Source organism: Pagrus pagrus, assembly GCF_965226575.1.
Source record: "Pagrus pagrus genome assembly, chromosome: 22".
Taxonomy (NCBI): Eukaryota; Metazoa; Chordata; class Actinopteri; order Spariformes; family Sparidae; genus Pagrus; species Pagrus pagrus.
Window position 1 is genome coordinate 16,681,627 of NC_140204.1, and position 22,344 is coordinate 16,703,970.

Sequence of the window (22,344 nt, forward strand, 5' to 3'; positions counted from 1 at the left end):
ACCACGCACTGTTCCACCCGCAGCATGCTCGCCCTATATAGAACTCTCACTGCAGGTACTATGATAAGGTACAATAACTGCTGTATGTTGCTGTTTATGGAAGGGTGGCATGTTTGTGGCCTCTTGCAGGTTGAATATGTGGTTATTTTGTGCCAAACTGAGTATCTCTTGAGCTAGTTGATAAATAGTCTAGCCTCGCATTGACATACCCTGCAGCTACCTCACTGTAAAAATGTTCCTTTATACACTGACGAATAATATGTGAAATATGTGGTTTTTGCTGGCAAAAATGGCAGAAATGGCCTTGAGAAAGACCAAGTGTGGTCATCTGGCCATGACCAGCGCCGAGTCTTTGGTGTACCAAACAATGCTGGCTGATTTTAGAACTTACTTATGTCAGCAGTTGCCACTCTCCATGTTGGTTATCTGTGCTTCCTGCGTTTTAAATGCAGTGCGCTTCTTTGCTCACTAGTTCATCTAATTCATACATGTGTTATGTGACCGGTGCGCTAGAAAGTGTTCGACACATCAAAGATAATCACATGGAATCAAGGTTGTGAATGTTGCATAAAGATCAAGCTTTTTAGCGGAAAGTGAGTTAAAAAAAAGTGGACTTCTGTCATGTGTTAATACTGAGACCAGACAGTGTGATCATCACTCACCACTGTGCAGGAGACAGTTTGTCTCCCACTTTTTAAGTTTTGATTCAGTGTTTCCTGAGGGTGGAGAGGTGACCTTTCACTGCACCATTTTGTCTTATTTTTCAGACAGTGAATACATGTCCTTGAGTCTCGGTCACCATGGACAGGACATGCTTCTGTTATGGTTCCACTTTGGCTGATAAGTTCTGTATTTTTATTCATAGATTTTCTTGGCTTCCTGTTTCTTGAAACTTGTTGCATGTAATGCAGTTTACAGTTATATTTGCCATTTCTGAAAGTTCTGTTTATACTTTTTCCATTCTGATATCAAAAAAACTTTTGTGGTTCGCTTTGCTATAAGTGCACCTATCAGTTTCTATAACTAGGTTAGAATAATATTAGTGCTTTGACTTCCTGCTTTATTCTGAATGTACTGTTTCCTTTGCTGAAATCTGAAAAAGAGAGAAAAAACCTCTGCCAGACTCTCTATCTGTGTCACAAACTGTCTCTTTCCTGTAATTGTCCTCACTGGATACAACGGCAGCACAGGAATCTAATGTACACGCAGACGAACAGAGCAGAGACACAAAGTCTCAATTCATATACAGGTTACAGGCAGAGAATAATCGGTTTACTCAAAAGCAGAACAGAAAGAGGAAGTGCAGAGTGCCTTGGTAGCAAAATAGTTAGCGCATGCCATATAACCCCAACTTCGCCGGTTCCACTCCAGCGGACAGTCCTTGTTGTATGTTACGCATCCCTCTCTCCCATTTCCTTTCTACCTCTTCACCTCACTCTTAACAATAAAGGCCAAAAATGCCATGCAAAAAAAAGAAAGAGGAAGTATATCATTGTGAGGAGGAAGTGAGGAGGTGAAGTCAGGCGACAGAACCTGAACTAAATCCGACCGACAGAATTATGAAAGGCCTGTACTCCTATGCAGGGCAAGAGAAATCTGGAAATCTGGGACGAAATCACGCAACATAAACAAACAACATTTAAGCACATTCAGCAGAGTGTTGCATAGAAGTCCATGCCCTGAGGCAATGGACCGACAAGCTGAATGAGAACCTCATTTCCTTCAGATTGCACTTGAGTCGAGAGAGAATGAATGAAACTCTCTGTCAGACACATGTGACTGAATGGGTTTGCCCACGCACTTCTAAAAATAAAAGCTGGTGGTCTGCAGAGTCAAAGACGAGGAAATGGGGCAGTTTCAGGTGCGCCTGAAGGGAGCACATCTGAATCCTCGTCAGATGTGCGCAACAGAAAGGTCTCATATTTCATGTACCGCAGTCTGAAAACAGAATGAGGAAACGTTGCTGAGTTTCAGCTCAAAGTTTTTTATATCAGAAGTGCAGCTGTCAGGTGGGAAATCTTCACAAGATGAAAGATTGTCTGCATGATCTGCACTGAAAATGATGAGCTTCCAGTTCTTAAAGCTTGATAAAATATCAGGATTTTTGATATTTGAAGTCAAAAAAGTTTCCTTTCAACCTGCTGCTGTGAAATATAATTTATACATACATTTTCAGTATCAAATGCTAGACCAACAAAGTTAGCAACTAGCCGGTGTATATAGCAGAGCAGCTAAAGAACCAGTCCCAAATGTGTTCACGAACACCTTTAAAAAAAGAAAAGTGAAGTGAATTTTAACATTTCATCAATCTCACAAATGTCACTGCTGGACCCTGCTGTCTTTATTTGCTTTTAACAACCAATGTACAAGACTGTAAGCTAGCTAGCAACAGACAGAGGCTGTAGGAGTGTGCCTGTACGCTCTCTGTACGCAAATGAAGTAGATGCATAAAGCCCTGGGATAGGAGTTAATTTTTCACTAAATTTGAGATATTTTCAATTCACTCTGTTACGTAAATTCACAGCAATGCAACATTTTGTATGTCTTCTCTCAAAATTTCTGGAAATGTGTTTCCCAGCATGAAAGACGGTCTGTCCTCCACAAAATGCACCTGTCAGCGTGAAGCATGGTTTCAGTACCTCTTGTCGTCGGACTGGTCCTGTTCTCTTTCTGTAAGTCTGACCTGAACTTTAAAAAAAGAGAAAGACAGAGCAAGAGACCTCGACAGGAAGGAGACAGTCACACAATGTTGAGGATAGCCAGAGAAAAGATAAGAAGACAGTGAGTGAAATGCTTATAGTCGAAGATTGTGTGTGTGTGTGTGTGTGTGTGTGTGTGTGTGTGTGTGTGTGTGTGTGTGACGTCTACATGCAGAAATGCAGAGACCTCAAACCTGCAGATAAAGCTTGTCTGGCCAAAGATAGCAGCATGTGGCTTGAGACTACACATACAAACGTGTGTCCACAAGCAGGTCGAGTTCTGTCTGTCATATTAAAGTCCAAATATCCGTCAGCTTTTTGTCTGCTGTCAACAATCACCAATAAATCCTCATTTTCTTAACAAAGTGCTTTGGTTCCTTTTGTGTCATGTGTCCTGCAGCAAAACATTAAAGGGCTTCCTACTGACTTGACATTTCTCTAAAGTTGATCTGAAACTATGAAGTGAGGTCACATATGCTTTCAGATTGAGGCTACCAACCTTGCGCACACACACATAATCACACAGGAATGCACACAAGGTGATATGGCAGTTGTGGTGGAACATATGCAGACATATGGTTGTAGATTTCTCACACCGCTCGCCTGTAGCTGTGTAGCTGTTACACACACACACACACACACACATTCATAGATGATCAGGCAGTCAGTTGAGCTGTTCTGCAGATGTGTGAAAGGTCAAAGCAGACGAGGAGAGAAATGTGAAGAAGGAGGGAGAGGAGGTGACAGAAAGCACAGAGGAACTTTTTATAACACAGGAACAAGATCTGAAAGAATTCAAAATTAGAAAGCTGCACTAAATGTGTTTCTACAAAGTTTAATCAGTCATTATGCTACACCGATGACTGATACAACTACTGTACTGTACTTTTTATTTAAGATAGATGAGGAATGACATTTGTACCATAATGAGTCATGACAGTCTCTTTTGTTTGTGTTGTGTCAGGCTAACATAACTACCATAACAACTACAATGTTAGTAATAAAAGTCATTCTGCTAGTGATAAGGAGTAACTGAATTGCGAACTGTTTGCGTTTGAAAAACGTGCGCAACACATACAACGGATGTGATCTACATATAAGGACATCTCAGCCTCAGTTTTGACCATTTGATTGTTTCCACTCTCGTTTCTGCCTGTTAAATATGAAGCTGTATCCAGCAGAAGCTTAGTTAGCTTAGCATAAAATATGGCATTCATGACTATTGCATTATAGTAGACATTGACTGATCCAAAAAAGTAGTCTAATAGTGGATTTATCGCAGGAGTTAACTGATGTTTATCGACACCTAAAGTTATGCTGCCTTAGAAGGCCATCTGAAAAGCTATGATTGACCTACTGTGAACATTATGATGTCACTTGTTACCGCACTGAGTTAAAATCTCAGATGAACAATAAGTCTTGCATAGTTTCGACTAGCAGATTTCATTCTCGGGTAGTCAACTGATTAATTATTCTGTGCGACCCCTCGCATAAAGACTGGACGCAGGGAAACAGCCAGCCATGGTAGGTCCAAAGGTAACAAAATTTGCCTACGCGTACCTGTAAAGCTAATTAATAAACGTGTTTTATTGTTTATTCAGTACAAAATGAAACGTGTAAAAGTTGTTGATAATGGATGGGACTGCTTCTTGGCCGGGTGCAGTGACTTCCAGGAGTCCCAGTTTGCAACTTTGCAACCTTACAGTGACGACAAGACTCCAAAGCTAGCTGTTTTGCCCTGATTCTAAGCTTTATGCTAAGCTAAGCTAATGAGCGGCTGGCTGTGGCTTCATATTTAAGGTACAGATTAGAGACTGGTGTTGATATTTTTATCCAACTCTCAGCAAGGGCAACACTAATGTGTATTCCAAAAATGTGAAACTGTTCCTTAAAAACTTCTGCACGTAACTGAGGCCTGGTTTGATGTACTGATGCTTTTGTTACTATTGTGGCCAAAAGCTAAGATGTTAGAAATTTGATTTTATGATCAATCGTTGTCATTAAAACAATATAATTAGGACGGACCAATCCACAGCTGGCACAGTAACTTGATTTTTACCTCTACATGGTGCACATCTCACCATATTAACTGCAACAAATAATAAGAACAGCTACTGAATAAGCAGTCAAGTCAAGGTTTCACTTTCCGGCTGACAGTAAATATGTAAACAGCTTGTTTTGGATATTCCAATGAGGAAGTGTTAAACCATATTAAAGAACCAAATGTTGAAAGCTTGAAAACAGTACCATGTACTGTGTGCAGACTGTGTGTGTGTGTGTGTGTGTGTGTGTGTGTGTGTGCACCGTGAATATTTTTCCAATGAGTTCACCCAGAGTTTAATGAGAAAGACAGAAGTTTGTCATCGCTCTTTCCCTTTCTGTTTTTCTTCCCCTGCTCTGTCTGAAACAACAGAACAGAGTCAGGAAATTTACCTCAAAATGTCTTCCAGTTACTTTTAGACGACTTTACTCTCCAGAAAAAACTCCAGCAGCAGGTGGGGAAATAAAGAAAAGCAAAAAAAGGGATCAAGAGGGATGACGGGGATAAAGAGCAGCGCAGGATTGACGGGAACAGTTTGTACCTGTTGTGCAAGCCAACCAGACTCAGACAGGTTCATCCAGCCAGCATTCATCATGTCAGCATCTTTTTCGTGTCTTTTCTCCCTCTTTCCTCATCCTCAGCTCGGGATGAACGGCCACATGCTCCTCTTTCTCCGCTGCATTCTTCGACGTGTCAATTAGCTGTTTTCGCTCACTTTTCCCCTCTTTTCGTCTCGTATCCCTGCCCTCCTCTCACGGTATCTCTCCGCAGTTAAAATGCGCAGCGTGTCCGACACAAACCAGCCGCCATTAACTGTCACCAGGGCAACCGCACAACAGCATTAATGCAGAGAGGGTGAAAGGAAGGAAGAAAGACAAGAAAGAAAGGACGTCTTTGTTTCTGTTTTTTCGAGGCTCGACTTTAACGGTGTGATTAAGTGGTTGGAAACGGACTGAAACAACAAAAACAGAGCGTGGCAGAGGGAGGGAAGTGGAGGATGAGGTCAGACTGTTTTACTGTCCAGAACACAAACTCTTTGAAACCCCTCAAAACTGTGTCTGATTGGCTCCTGATGGGACAAACATACCGAGGGGGAGGGGTAGTGATGCAGCAATTAGAGGCGTTCTCTTGTTCACAGATCCACTTTGGACGAAGTTTTACGTTTTTGGAGCCGGTTTTATTATTAGATATATTTACAGACAGCACAGCTGTTTCTGACACATACATACACACTTACACATTGCAGGGGATTGATTAGTTTCATATTTAGATTGTCTGTACATAGAAACGTCAAGGATTCAAATAATATTATCTTGTGCAGGGTGTCCTTTAATGTGACCTCAGGAACCCTTTATGGTCCATTTATGTCTCTTTCAAAGACCCTAATGGGATGTCCCACTTTTCATGCTTCCTTTATAAACAGTAGCATCAATGTCTTCTCATTCAAAGGAGCCTCAGACGCGCTCACGTCACATATTCGTGGACTGAAAATGTTATAACCTCCCTGTTTCGTTGGGATTTGGGATGATAAATAAGGCCCGAAATCACAAACAGAATAAGATTCTCTCCTTTTGGTCCGAACCCGTCGCTGTCACATTGTCTCATATCGCAGAGAAAACACAAAAGCAGCAGTGCAAAAACATATTTCCCAGTCACTTCATAAGCATTGCAGACATTTTATAAAAGAAGAGCCAAGCCGCTCTCTCAGCTTGTTAAAGTGAAGCCTGGAGGCCGAGCTCCTTTTGGCAAAAATGGTTTCTGTGTGTGTGTGTGTGTGTGTGTGTCTGTGTGTGTGTGTTCAAGTGAAGTGGCTGGTTCCAACCACACGGTGGATTGGTACTCCAATTATGGGTTTGACCATGCATCACTCTGTCTTTCTCAAACACACACACATACACATACACACACACACACACACACACACACAGAGGGTGGCCCGATAATAGTTGCACTCCATGTTTCATAATGTGGTTTTCTCGTAGTTGTGATCTAATGTGCTCTGAATGAATCGACCGTCTCAAATAATTATCCCAGTCCGCAGATGGAAGAAATGTGCGTAGTCCTTACATAAACTTCAAGAAAAAAAGCATCAACCAAAAGTTTGTTTTTTTGCATTAGACATTTCATCTCAGTCCCTGTGGGAAACGGAGGGATGTCAAATATCTCCCAGGTTGTCATAGATGATATCAGGTGATCTCAGCGGCGCCTGCTGGTGCTGGCTGTACCACGAGTTAGGTTTCTGTTTAGACACTTTGCTGTACAGCTCCCGGCCCTCTCCTCCGACCCAAATATTGTTGTTGTTGTTCACATTACTGCCAGGGCCTCCGTGTTTCCCGGGAGGCAGAGGCACCGGCTCCTTCCGAGCAAAAGCGCTCCTGGCCGGTTTGGGGGCGGTGACAGGTTTGGGATACCTCGGCACAGGAGGTTGCGGCGTGCCACGACTCGGGCCCAGCTGTGGAGGAGAGTGTCTGTGGGGCTCGGGCAGCTTTCCGTGGGAGGGCGTGCAGTAATTTCCCTCCGGTCCTGATGGGGTCGCTGCTTCTTCCTGTCTCCTCAGGCTGGGGGGCTCCAAACGGGCCTCATCGTAAATACTCATCCCTGAACCTGCAGACATATTAGCACATCCCTCCGGTTCGTCGTATATGTGCTCCGTAGGAAGAGCAGAAGGTGAGGAAGCCCCTTCAGCTTGACCTCCTGGGGGTCGTCTGTTAATGTTCACCCCTCGTCCTCCCCCTCTTCCTCCCCCTGCAGCCCCGTTTAGATTCATCGCGCTCGTTTTCTGGTTCAGCTCCAGGCTGATCCGGTCATACACGTGTGAGTACAGGTCCGATGTCTTCCTGTGATTGCTGCCTGTGTGGTGATGATCCCCTTGGACGACGCCTCCCAAAGCCTCGTCTCCTACTGGTCGGAGGCGCGGGGTGGGCACTGGAGGGGTGGTTGGGTTGCTGGTCTGGTTTTGACCCTTGATGCTGTCCACTGGGTCGGAGTAGAGGCAGTCAGACGGCGTCAGAGGCATGCGGACTGAATCTGCCGGCTCAGAATAAAGACCTGCTTGTTCATCAGCTGAGGAGAGGCCTTTTGCCTGCCCCCTGAGAGGCTTTGGAGGGGTCCCTTCAGCTCCCAAAACCCCCAACATGGCTGGTGGTTCTGGTAAACTCCTCCCTTTGTGTCCCGTTGCTGCTCCTTGCCCCCTTCCTCCTCCTCCTCCATCTCCACCCTCTCTCTTCCCGAGCACACCGTCAGCGGAGCCCGGTTTGCTGCCGCCTGAATCGCCGTCGGCCTCCCGACTGCTGCAGCTGCTGCTATCTCCGCTTCCCGCCGCCGCCATGCCGCTAGAAATGGCGTTGCGTATGTGCTGCAGTGACGTAGGGCAGTCTGGGTCAAAGTTGATGGGGCAGCTGAGGTGGCGCTCCTCAGCCAGAGCCTTCTGCGACTGGATGGCCTGGTCCACCAGCGTGAAGATCTCATTGCCTTGCTTGGTCTCAAAGGTGAAGTTACCAGGGCCGGAGTCGCAGCGCCGGCCCGCCTCGAACGAGAACATCACCTAGAGAGAGAAAGGAAATAAAGACAGGGAAAAATGAATTTATGTGTGTGAAAGTAGTTCACTGTAGCTGCTAAGCTAAAGAATGCTGTTACACTGTTTTGCTGTGAAATGTTTTGTGGAATAAGAAACTTCACCCGACTTCCCCTGGCATGGGGGTGAGTGGATAATTACTGAATTTTGGTTAACTTATCCTTTTGATCATTAGTTGCAATTACCGTATGACAAACTACTAAACAACTAAAACGTATTAACTGTGGCAGCCCTATGTGAAAGTAGAAGCTAATTGTGTGTGTGACGCATTTAAAATACACAGAACTGTCTGAATAAATGCCAAAATGGGAGTGAAATAATGGAAGCCAGTCATAGACGTCCCTGCACTCTTTTCCAGTCATCACTCATTTAGCATTTTCTTGGCACTAAAACAATGCTTGCTTCCTTTTTCCACTGAATTTTTATTTTTGAGTTTTCTCAGCATATCTATTTCATTACTTCATTACTTATTATTCATTACATATGCTTTCTATGAGACCTACACATACAGATCATATAGGTTACTTCCCCTTTGTTTCTTCATCTTCCTCTTGCATATGATTAGTGTTGGTTTCACTCTGTACACATGCATAAATAAACATGCAGACAAACCAAACAGACCGTTTAAAGGTCAAAGTCATTTTTAAACCCTAGCCTCAAGCTTTGAAGCATCAATGTGACACAAAAACAACCACAGTCTCTTAAGTTTAATACCTTCAGAGACCAAATGCACACACACTGCTGCTAAAAGTATCATTTGCACTTCCTAACAACGATCAGTTGTCACAGCGTGGGCTTGAACTGAACACACCAAACTTCCTCTTGCTGTGCTCGTCAGCTGCATAAGAGATCAATCGCTTTCAATCGCTGAAGAGAAATTTTCTTCACCCACCCGGTCTCGCCCGTATCTCCTCAGCAGCTTGTAGGGCCACACCAGCACCTTCCTCTTGGTCTTTGGGTCCTTCAAGATTAAGATGTCGTTTTCTGCTTTCAGCCAGTAGCTGCCCGTCAGCCCGCAGCGTTCAGACGCCTCGGTACGCTGAACGGTCACCCAAAACTCGTTCACTGTGAGAAGACAGGAAAGGTGATTTTGCTTAAATTCCCTTAATTCCAGATGATCTCCTGTGATGTGTTATTCTCTTTAGATCATACGAATAGATGGCTTTGTGTCTTTACCCTCCTCTCTGGAGTAGTAGATGAGGTTTTCAGACATCTGCAGGTCTTTCTGTCCTCCATTAGAGTCCGCAGCAGTACTGGTGCTGCTACCGCTTCCTCCCTGTGGACACCCACAGACACTTAGACAGTTAACCAGCTGAGAGAGATGCCAGATTATTTGTTGTACTCTGAAGTGTGCATGGACAGAAAGAGGGGAAACCTAGAAAAACTGGGAGCTTTCCAGCACAACCACTGAAGGTCAGATTAGGCAAGAGTGAGAGAAGGGAAAGAGAAAACGAATAAAGAGTTAGAGAGGCTGACAGTGCAGCAGAGAGCGATGCGGATGAAGTCTTCCTCCTGGAAACTCCCTCTGGCTTCCTCTCTCAAGTATGTGTAGTGTTCAGGTTTGTGTATGTGTGTGTGGGTGAGTGCACACAATAGAGACTGTGGCCTTTACAGACACTCCCGGGGCATGTGGGAAATTTTGGAAAATGTTTAGTAGATAGAACAAAAGACAGACACATTCAAAACAGACATTAAAGGAAGCTCGTACCTTAATAACTAACACATCCACCCACGTCTTAGTCACTCACTGCGGACACCATTTGAAAAAAGCTAACAGTAAAAGTGCAAAAATACCTGAAATGCGATATCACACATGGTATCCATCCAGTCCTTGGTGACGGTCTTCTCTGCAGCAAACACGTGCATCTTGTCGTTGGTCTCCACACAGAACGCCGCCATGTTGTCTTTGGGACAGCTCTCCGTCAGCGCCGGCAGGATGGAGATGCACTCAGACAAGCGGATGATCTTCTTGTCAAGTTTCCTGGTTTTCTCATTGGACCCGCTGCCCGAGCCTCCGCCGGCCCCGCCCCCTCCGCCCGAGGGTGAGTCGTAGAACTCGAGGCGGGCGATGCCGTTTTGGCTGGCGGGGTACAGGACGAACCAGTTCTTCTTCCATTTCTGATGAGCAGAAAAGGGGGGAAAATTTCAAAATATTATATCAACTTTATATCAATTTTACAACCCACAGATAAATATCACTGGAGTTTGGAGTTTCCCTTTGATTTACTGACTGTTTTACTGGTTTTCAGGGATTTTTTTGATTCAGGACCTGCAACTTTAACGGTTAAATATGTGAGATTTGAACATGAATCACATATAAAACATTTACTGGTTAAGATATGCTGGAGAAATTGTGTCCTAAACAGAGAATGACCTCTCCTTGCCTGTTTTCAAAATTGCAGCCTAGTAAGAAACTTTCTCCTATTACAGCTAAACAGTACACTTAAATATGTTCCTTTCCTTACCAACCAGGACACAAAATGGCCTCCTATTCGTCATAATCTTTCTCTTTTTCTTTTCTTTAGCTAAACACTACACTCAATTATGTTTTTGAAAACTTTTGAAATAACGCGTGCATTTGTTTCAGTCTGAGATGTTGGCGCTCTAGTGGCAGTGAATGTTGGATATTACCTATTTAATGTTTAGTTCACTCTCATTGCATATTTCAAGTGCACGATCAGTAACGTTTTCCTCTGTAGTTTCTTTTGAGTTTTTCTAGATCCTTTGTTGATTATTTTTGTATGTGTCCAGGTTTCTTATTTCAATTACAACAATAAGCAAGGCACATTTTGTTCCATTTAGAGATTATCAAAGCAGCTTTTCATGTGAGCAGGCTATTTCTGAATTAAAAGTGAAAGAAGAAAAAGTGAGGCATGGTTGAAAGGGTAGAACAGGAAAAATGGTAGGTTGGGCAAAACAGAAACAGAAGGTCTGCCTCTTTCTTTTTTGTGACACACATCTGTCCTGTTCACATCTGTCTGGGGAGGGAAGAACAATTAGCATGTGGTCTGTAGACAGCAAAGAGGAAACGCAGAATGCAGAGTTTGCCACAAATAACCAAAAACTGATGAAGTGAGAAGATGTTTGAACATGTGAAGTCCTCAAAGGATGTGAGTCAAAATAACATTTCTGGGTCTTTCTGTTACTTGTACTCTACTGACTGAGACTTAATGTAGGAGGCATGTGGTGATGAATCTAATGCAGTTTGACTCAGACCTGTCGCACACACCACTCTTTCCTCTACTATCAATCTGCAGCAGTAGACCACAGTTACAGCATTAGTCACCAGTTGTTTGAAGGAAAGAATAATTTCCCCCCAAAATCAAAGCAAGTTCTGAGCTTCTTTTTTTTTACATTTTTGACCCAAATGAGTAAAGGTTTAGCGTGACAACTAAAACTTGGGAGTCAGACAAGGACATGATGTGCACCCAAAAAAAGAGCTGACCACAAAATACGAACACTGTTAACACTACAGAGATCTCATTTTCAGTATTTAAAGTATCACATCAAACAATTATATCAGATTTAGATAAATCTAAATCTAATTTTTTTTTTTACATAGCCATTATCAATCCTCATTTCTACATCTGTTTAAGTTACAAAGAAAAAGACAGTGTTTAATTGCTTATCTGCTGTGAGTAACCACATATATTCCTCATGGTTATGTAGAGATATGAAGATAAGAGGAAGGTCATAAAAGTCTAAAAAGCTTCAGTAAATATCCAACAATGTCTCCTACACATGTTATCATTAATTTCCCAGGATCAAATGACTCTGTCTATGTTTTATGCCACTTTAAAGTAATAAAAAAAAGCTTAACTTAATATAGATTTTTGTTTGTGTGTTTGTTTTTTAAGTAACAGGTTCAAAATATGACCTAGCAACAGGTGCATCACCTTTCCTGACAACAACAGTGAGGAAGCAGCAGCTAACAATGATCTCTTCCTCCCCAGGGAAAAAAAGGGACGTGACCAAACAACACGACATACATACAGCAATGAACAATAAGATGCACAGCGGGTGTGTTAGACTCCAGATGTTCAGGGCTTACAATGGGAAAGATTACACACTACATGCAAGATTATGTGCAGTCACAACACAAACAAGTGTGCATGTGATAAAACGGCGTGAGACAACAGGACACTTGTTTGGGAAGTCCCTATCGTCCCTCGTACCCTCTGGACGTGCGTGTGTGTGTGTGTGTGTGTTTGGCCACCCCACATCACGCTATGCCTCATCTCAGCCACATTACTCCACAGAATGTGTGTGTGTGTTTTCCCCTACATTCACTCTGCGGGGAGGATGCTGAATGACAGTCAGAGAGCCGAGCTTGTGACAGGAAGGTCAGCAGTGTGAAAATCCTTCGACCAGCGGGGAAAATCCAAAATTCCAAATGACCCACAGTCCAAAACTACGACTACAAGTCCTCAAATGTTCCATAACGAGGGAGATTTTCTTCGTCACTGGTCGGATAATATTTAACAAAATGTCACCCAGTGCATTTGAATCCTTATGTGAGGTACATGCAGCTCATAGGGCCTGTGTGTCAGGCTGATATCGATAGTCTGATGGCAACATGTCAGCCAATACCACATTTTTATATACAAGAATGAACAAATCATTTTGGAAATTGTTGCTTAAGCAGGATATTTACAATAGAACAATACAGATTTTTCACAGCACACATTTATGACTTGTCATTATAGTCCTCTGTTCTTTACAAGTGTCCCAGTAAGACGTGACAGTGTGGCAGCGACCGAGCATGAACAATACCTGGAGCCTGACACAGAAGCTGCTAGATGGATTTGAGCCATTTTTAATTCTTATTTTATTATTTACTTTTCCGACAATATCTGATGTGAAAAAGGCTGCAAAATCAACTTTACTACAGTGAATTTAATACGTTTCAAATGAATTTGAAATTAAATTATATGAATAAAACAACAAACATATTTCAATCTTGAAATGCAGGAAAATGCTGCCTATAAAAAGATATGTATGCAATTTTTATTTGCATATCTGCCAGGACACACTCCAAGAGATTATATCAGCATGCCATTATCTGATTTTTGCTGTCACAGCAAACACTGGCTCTGTAGGTGGAAGAAGTATTCAAATGTGTTTCTTCAGGAAATGAAGCCACACCATGACAGAAAAATACCCTTGCACCACTTGATTAATATTAACAATATTGCAACTCGGTAGTCTTTTTGCCACTCAGTGCTTGTAATCAAGGTGACTTCCACAAACAGGTGCATAGCCTCTGTTGAGCTATCTAAGTTATCTGGTGAAAATTCCTGTGTTTTTTTTCTTATCGCAATACAGTATATATCACAGAAAGCCAGGTATTGCAATGTCAGGTTTTTTTCAACATCCTGCAGCCCTAATGAAAAGTAGTGTATGGGGAAAAATGGCCTCTGAGATTCATATACTAAGCACACTGTACGTACTCTTCTTCTTAGGTTATTTTACAAACACGTCTTAATCTGCAGAGTATTTGTAATTGATAAATGCATGTAGTGGAGTAAAAGTAGAATACTTCCCTCCTAATTGTTGTGAAGTCCAAGTTTTAAATTCAATGGAAATACTCAACAAAAGTAAAAGTAGCTCTATAACGCACGCGTCTATCATTCACAGTATGAAAATGAGACATGTGCGTCACTCGAATGGTGTAATTATAGTATTTGCATGATGGGCCTGATAAAACTGTAGCCACATGGCCTACATGCAGCTGCACAATCAAATATTCAACACTCATTGCAATTCATCAGTTGCATGTCAGAAACATGCAACTCCTAGCACTGAAATGACAAGAAATTTAAAGATGAACTTAATGTATTTGTAACACACACTTACACACACATACACACACACAAGGTTGGAGAAGTCAACACGTGCACATGTGCATGCATGCACTCCAACCCGTTACAATTAACTGCCGAAAAAGGACAGGAAATGTGTGGGATTGTTATTACCCAGGATTCTCTCTGCTTCCTTCTTCTGCATCCAGGTGTGTCTCAGTGTATGTACATATGTGTATGTGCGTCTGTTTGTGTTGTTTTAATGATTCCCTCGGTGCGCTGAGGAACATCTGTTGCTGTGCAGACACGCATAAACACTGTCCAGACAAACGTGATTTTACTGTATACATTAACCCCTGCTGCAATACGGTCCATAGCGTGTGTGTGCATGTGTGTGTGTGTGTGTGAGTGAAACAGCTGCTCCATATAAGGCAACAGACCGTTATCAGCCACTGTTACACTGAGTGGAAATTATGCAAAAAGGATCCTGGCAGAGAGACTTCCTCACTGCTGTCCTGCCTGTTCAACACAGCACTTATTATATTAATAACTAACTATAATACAAGCGTGTGCATGGCCTTTACTGCCTCTATGTTAACTGTCACTTTTAAAGATTGGCCTTGTAAAGACAACGTAACCCCTTCCTTTGTAAATTTAAAAGAAAAGGTCATTATATTTGTCCTTAACATGCAAATCTTAATAAAGGCGTAAGAACGTAAGAAATGTTGTCCACCTTCAACACCTTGGACCATGTGTCAATTCAGTACTTAGTCAGTGCATTAAAACAATAATACATGAGCTGAGTATGTGAAACAGCAGATAAATCCTTGTGCAAAAAGAAGAATGAAATCATCCTCCCATGACAAACAATTGTGTTAGTTTTTCTGTATTTTCTAACAAAGTTCTCGTGCCGTTCAGGACTTCAGAAAGCTCTTTTTTGCTCTTCCTGTCATTCAACTTTGAAGGTGACGTAGTGCCGGTTTTCGTTTTTGGTATACGACAAAGACGCTTCTAATTCTGTCACATCTTCAAAGCTGTTATTGTGTTCGTTCGTCTTTGCATTTACATCACATTTTCATTTCGCACACGTTGCCATTGTATTATTCTTAGATACCGTTGCTGCATCTGACAGAAAAGGATTTCATGACCACAGAATTTGAATCTTTACTTGAACTCATTTGGTCGCTGAAAATATATTTCACAGATCTGTCTCTCAAGACAAATTATTTACGACAAAAAGTGTGAATTTGACAATAGAAAGCTCTTTGATTGACTTATGTCACTCAAAATAATACCTGTAAATTTAATTATCACTGTATAATATTATTACATCATCTGTGTGTGTTTGCATGTACAGTCCGACCGATGGGTACATTAATCCACAACTGTCACTACAACACAGGATCCTCTCTATTCGTCATGTTGCCATTTAACTGAACTACTCAACCGTGTTCCCACTGGCCACAGACAGACCTCAATGACACATGCAGGAGAAGTGTGTGTGTGTGGTTGTCCGCCTGTTTGTGTGTTTAACAGAGTGAAAGTATGTTTGTGTATCACAGCGTGTCTGTTCTCAGTAATGTGTGTGAAAAGGAGAGAGAAGGAAAACAGAGGAAAGCTGTGCGACTGTTTATGTGTCCTGCATGTGTGTGTAATGTGTATTTAAGAGACGGAGATAATGAGGGCGAAGAAGAGTGTGTGTGTGTGTTAGAGAGAGAGAGAGAGAGAGAGGCAGACCACTGCTTTGACCACAGGTCTGCTGCCATAACCTCAGTCTTCTGCTGTGCCTGCAAAATAAACCTTCAAACATGTCGAGTTGAGCCGAGTAAAGTAAAAAGTACGCAGAAAAGCTTTCAGGTTGTTCTTTTTTGAGTTCCTGAAACTGATCAACCAAAACTGAGCGTACATTTGCATGAAACAGTGTGGTGAGCATATAGTAAATAACAGTAATGAGTCCTGAACTGAAGAATATCAACTTTGTGTTGCTGCCACACAGTGAGTCAAATAGAAATATGCCACATTTTCATATAGTCAAAGTACTATAGTGCACATGTCGTGTATCAAAACGCTATTTGTGGAGTAGATATGTATCCAGAGGGATGATGACGTCAGTAAGTAGGTCAAGCTGCGTAACACAAGTGACAAGTGATGTACAGTCCCTAGACAGTAAGAAAGTTATTACATTTTATTTCATTTCTATGCTAATATGATTTAGGTACAAAAATGTGGAGCCTGGGACCTGTGTTAATTAAGGTATGAGTTAAACTCAACCTGCACGTAGAGCTGCAGTTATCTAACATTTCATTAGGGTATGAAATGTTAAATAAACCAAAAGATTAAAGAAGCGTGACCATTTCACATACCTCCACAGTGCAACTCAGTGGCCAGTTCTCTACTAGGAAGTAACTGTTGTTGTCACGTTGATTTGGTCTATAGCGCTCACCGTACGGCTGACCACATCTAGCACGGAAATGTGCAGCTAAACTTCACCAAAGACAGTAAAGTGATACAGCGAAATGCAAACCCTGTCTGAAAAATAATTTCATGTATTGAAGGGACTCGCATGCCAAAACATTTCTAACAGCGTGGTATAAGAATGAAGCGTCTCTGATGTCCCCAGTATCTGCTTATACTAGCACATCCAGTTTAAGTCAAGAGGAGTGAAACAGCGAACATCAACAGGTCATTGAACTTTTCTTTTATGCCAAAACAGAATCACAACGTATGCTGTCACTCGTGACAAATTCCTCTTCTATCTGCTTTCAACGTATTGGGGTTTTTTTTTCTGCTGTATAATTTGCCAAAAAGGGAACCAGTTTTCAATGAGAACAGGAAATGATAAGCAGAATAGGTATTAGAGTCAACAAAATCTAAATGATACTCACTCCTGCTGACCTAAAGGAAAGGGACCAACCGTTCCAACCATATAAAACAGTACGTTATCTGTTCATCTTATGACATGCTCATGATAAGATGGATTGTTCTCCGCGTCCACTAATAGTCTAACTGTAAAACAGCCTCAGCTTTACATTGTAAAGTAATCTTCATTACTAAACGTTACCAACACCACAGAAATTATACACCTACATTCGGGCCATGACTACACTTTTGACTGAACACGTCACTTACATGTATAATTAGACTGAAATGACAGTTTATGTAAAAAAATATGCAAAGTTACAGTAATTCATACTGACTCACATGAGGAAAAGACAGTCAGTAAAATTTGCCTGAAGAGTATTGCAAGTGACACTGAATGAGTCTTAATGTGACTGAAATTAAATGACACAATCGCAGTGAGTAAGGACTCTGATCATGTTTCTGTACCCACTTAATCATTCCTTTCCACTGAGCATCACCATCTACTCACAAAACTATGCTGTTCTTCCTGAAAATATACCTACTTCAGAGTATATGTGGACAATTACGCACTGTTTCTTTTCTGAGAAAGATGATTAAGTGTCTGAGCTGCTACCTGAAGAGAAGATAATTCATAACCCTGTTAATCCATCAGGCAGTCATTACTTTAGAAGTGACTTGTATAAATCCCGCCTCAGGGTGCGTAATGTTATTTTACCCTGACACACCCAGTCTGTTCAAGTGGCAGCTAGCTCCTGACTGAAGCTGTCTTCATCATCTACCATGCCCACCTGTGCAGCTTTAACTGATAGTTCGCAAACAACTGCCAATGTCGACATCAAGCAGAAAGCTATGTGTGAGCCCAGGGTTCAGCAAAAGTCCAAACTACAGGTCCAGGCATCTTTGATCTCAATATGTGTGTGGCAGACAAGCAGAAGCATGCACAGATAGCGATTAAATCTTAAATTGTAAATCATGCACACAACTTAGCCACAAGAAGAGATCTAGAGATCAAGTCTGAAAACTGGACTCTTTCATCCAGCACTGGGCCTGTATGTTGTTTTTTACTGTCTCAACGGCAGGTCAGACAGCAGCTTAACATCGGCATCATCACCACAAATATTTGGCATGCTTTACACATGGGCATTGTTCAGATGTGACTGTGAGTGGCTTAGACAGAGGCATGGCACATGCTTTGGATGGTATGAATACCTTTGTATACAGTGTGTGTCAGGCCCCAGATCTATTGTTTAGTGTCCCGCAGTAGGGTTTGACAGAGGTCTCGGACACTGTTGAAAAAATACTCTCTAGTGAGAGCAGTTCTACTTAAAAACACTTGTGACTCATGTCTTCTGCGTCTCTGGAGGAGCTTTTCTAAGTTTGAAAAAACACAAACGCAAGCCTTAACGGCACATGTTGGTGGTCACTAACCATAAGTGTCATAGTCCAAATTCTTACTCTCTCTGAACAAGAGGGTCCTGTACTGATATGAGATAAAGAATAGCTGCAAAAATTTGGTGGAAGCTGGAGCATAGAATAGTTGATTAAGTTGAGGGTCGAGCCAATGCAGTGAGGACCTGAATGATGGTGAATACATGGGGCTGAACAAAGGCTGAATGAATATGTCACAGATTGATTCGAGAAGACGTTATTTACGGCCTTTTTTTAGCCAAAATCTTCACTGTAGCTGCTAGACTAAAGCGCACCCTGTCTGAAGTTGTGCACAAGCTCTTCTGCGCATCGAGGCTGTGATGCTGCCCATCTACCTCAGTTGTTTAGGAGAATGCTGCAACTCTGTTTTGCTGTGAAGCTTCAGAAATGTTTTGCAGACCACCATCAGCATGGGGGTGAGTAGGTAACGACTGAATTTAAGGTAAGCTAAGGTGAACTGTTCCTCTAATTTTGGAACATTAAACAAACATGATGGCTGTCATGCTGGCAGGACTACCAACATTTTGTCTGACTGTGGGGCCCAGCAATCGTTAGTCAATCCAAATGATCTTTTTTGTCTAGTTCTTTGTCAGTAGAGCTGTATCTTATCTGTATTACAACTCTGGTGGTTTGGGCTCGGTCTGACTTTCATCATTTGCATAAAGTACCTGAGAGAAATGCAAAAGAAGAAAGAAACAACCTGTGGTCTCGATAATGTTATTTCAGTACATTCAAATGTATTTCTTTTGTTACTTGTCTCCAAATACTGTTAAATAGTATATGGACTGAAGTTGCTAAAGTCTTCACACAGTGTGAAAAGTATGTGAAACGTAGATGCATCTCGACGGTTTACATTCTAACAGCCTGCTGTATAAACTCTTTAAACAGCAGTCAGAAACAGAAACTTTGGTCAGACATAGCCGCTGTTCTCTCAAGTCACATTTTCCGACCGTACACGTGGGAACGAGCCTATATGAGTGCGTGTGTGTGTGTGTGTGTCCACTGACAGCTCTCGCGATTGCATAATTCACCCAACAGAGCTCACACGTTTCAACACTTTCAGATCAGCTTCCTGTACTATTCTCCTCTACTCTGATGCCTTCTTCTTCTTCTATTACCCTCAGCTCTACTCTGTAGAGATAACATGTCATTTCTGAGGATGTGGAGATTTTGTTTGTTCCTTTTCTATTTTCAACTGTTTCTAAAAATTCATTGAAACTGTGTTTTGCGCGTATGAATATCTATTGTGGAGTGGTGATTACAAGACAGGAAACAGAGCCAGAATGTTTTGTTGATCCATGTCATATGACCAGAGAGAGAGACGGGGAGACAAAGACGCTCTTACAAATCTGAAAGAGTAACTGAGTTCTTATCCAGAGGTGCACTGAGACCAAAGGAGAGGTTGCATGGAGGCCAAAGATTGAAACAAACACACAGACACACCCACTTACACACACAAACAGGTGTTATCACTGGCTTTTAACTGCGTCCGGTTCTGGTGTGCAATCTCATATCTACAATAAGTTGGTCACAAAGTGTCAGAGACAACACAAAGGGAGGATGGGTGATGGTGTTTGCAAGGGTGCAAACAGCTGTATATGCAGCTAAGATGAAGTGGAAGTGCCACCTTCATGAAAAAGATCTGTATCTCTATCCGTGCCAATTTTCTATCTCTGTTAATCTCTGTTGTTCTGCTTGCACATCCTTTTTTCATTATCATGGCATGCTTTTTAGCAGCTCCAATGAAGTGGGGTGTCACTAGCTCACACACAAACAAACAAAAACTCTCACACCTAAGTCCACGTTCCTGTTTTGTTTGTTTTTTACATTCAATTCAATGTTACCACAGTGCACCAGGGGTTTTAACCAGCTCATAAACACATGCACACGAACACTGGCTCACACATAGATATGCACGGCAGGTTCACTCCAAACCACCACAAGAAAACAAGGTCAGATCAGTAAAAAACTGCTCCCACTTCCTCTCTCTGCATCTACAGAAGACACTGGTCTGTTAATTGCACCAATACATGCTCTGTTTATTAGTCACGACCTAAGATGCTCCTTTCTGGTTTATAACTGGGAGAAGCACAAAGTTTGTCACTTGTGTGCGAATTTAAAAAACGTGAAAGACTTCATGGGACACTGCCATCTTCTTGAATATCATATTACATAATATACCAACAAACAATACTACTATGGGGATGTGTGGTGCCTTTATCTTCAGCTAAACTGACTCATAAACGTGCTACTTTGTTATTCCTGTAAGTTAATGTTCCTGGAGGGAAATAACTCAACTAACATAACTGTTACATTTCTATGAGGACTTACAGACTGTTTATGACGGACAGCAGAGACCTATAGAGGTTTATATATCTAGTTAGTTTATTATACTCCTATCACAAATCTACACAGACTTCACAGATTTCTGTCAACGCCACAACCGCCCTCGCAAAAATAACTACTACTTTTCTTGGACTTACCTTTCCAAACTTTTGGTGCTGCACATAAAGTTGTCCCTCCTTAACGTGGGTGTCCATGCCCCAAAACACTCCAGGGACACCCGTCACCTCGACAGACGAAATTTGACTTGAACTTGACGCAGGAAAAATTTAAAAAATCACTTTTTTTTAAGGGGTTTTATTTTTCCTATGTCCCCTAACAACTTCCCCCTTCTCTCACTTCCGCCCCCCGGCCGTTCAAACTCATCTATGGTCCCGCTCTCGCACACTTTAAGGCGTCATGGTGGAAGTAAAGAGGTCCAGAGAGTCGCTGGGTGGTCCCGACAAAGTTAAATAATGTCCTAAAGTTGTCGCTGGGTCGCCTATCTGTCGCCTCTCTCACTCCTCCTGTAGGGCTGGACCACTGATAAACCGCACTTAATACATAACATGAAGCTTCCGGTTACAGCTTTCACAATAAAAGTCTGATTAACCAACATCTGGATCAGGTGTATGGTGGCTCAGCTCAGCAGTGCTTCACATGTATTTAGTTATTTTAATTGGTCAGGAAATAATACATTGAAACCTGTTTTTTGTTTACTTCGGGATACATTAATTTTCTTATTGGCCCGAGATCAAAAACCAAGTTGTGTGTGGTTATTAGCCTCCCTGCTTCTCCCTTCCTTAGTGCATTAGTTAGTAACTAGTAGGCCTCATTATTTAGTAATTACTTGAAAAAGCAAGTATATTAAAGAATGTGCACCATGTAACCACCACATTGATAATCAAGGCTTTCAAACTAGACCAGACAGGGCCTCAAGTTTGTCTCCTTAAGCCCCCTACCATTTGAATTTATACTTTTTAATAGATAGAGTGCATGACATATGACCAAATATATTTACAATTAAATAAATGACCACAAAAGCCTCACTGTAACCCTGAAACCAAGCCAGTTGCGAGTGTTGCCTTGTAGAAATCCAGTCAGACAGTTGCCCAGGCTGGATTACAAATGGGGTAAAGCAGACTGCAGGCACCCAGGCTCAATTAATGTGATGATATGGCCAATTTTTTGTCCAAGCGAGCCCTAACAATTACAATTACTACTCTCAAAAGAAACCTTGAAAAATGCTGAAAACTGACAGAAATGTGAACTGCTTCTTGAAGTAGGTATCAAACCGAGCATGACTGCTTTGTATCATGTGAATGATTATCATGATGATGGTAAATATCTGTGTTAAGAAGAGTTACCTGAGAGAGTTTGGAAACTATTTATTAATGAGTTCACATTGTTGTGTGTGTTATGTGGGGAAAAAAAGTGAGGATTTTGCTTATTATATGTCTTTATTTTGAAATCTGAATTAGCCAATATCCGGTATTGTAGTAAGTCTGCGGTATTTGACGCAGCTCTCTCTCCGCAGGAGGAGTGAGCAGCGCGTGGTGAGCGCACCGAGCCGCCGCTTCTTCTTCTTCTTCTTCTTCTTCTTCTTCTTCTTCTTCT

General features: G+C 42.0%; 1 protein-coding gene across 1 annotated transcript; it reads right to left on the minus strand.

Moving 5' to 3' along the window:
• Positions 1–5,901: 5,901 nt before the first annotated feature.
• Positions 5,902–21,235, minus strand: dok1b (docking protein 1b). The gene is made up of 5 exons (XM_084345031.1): positions 20,889–21,235; positions 10,109–10,432; positions 9,491–9,590; positions 9,207–9,379; positions 5,902–8,284 (listed from the first exon to the last, which is right to left on the minus strand). The coding sequence occupies exons 1-5, from the start codon at positions 20,943–20,945 to the stop codon at positions 6,896–6,898; spliced, it is 2,043 nt and encodes a 680-aa protein (XP_084201157.1). The 5' UTR covers positions 20,946–21,235; the 3' UTR covers positions 5,902–6,895.
• Between the last annotated feature and the right edge of the window lie 1,109 nt (positions 21,236–22,344).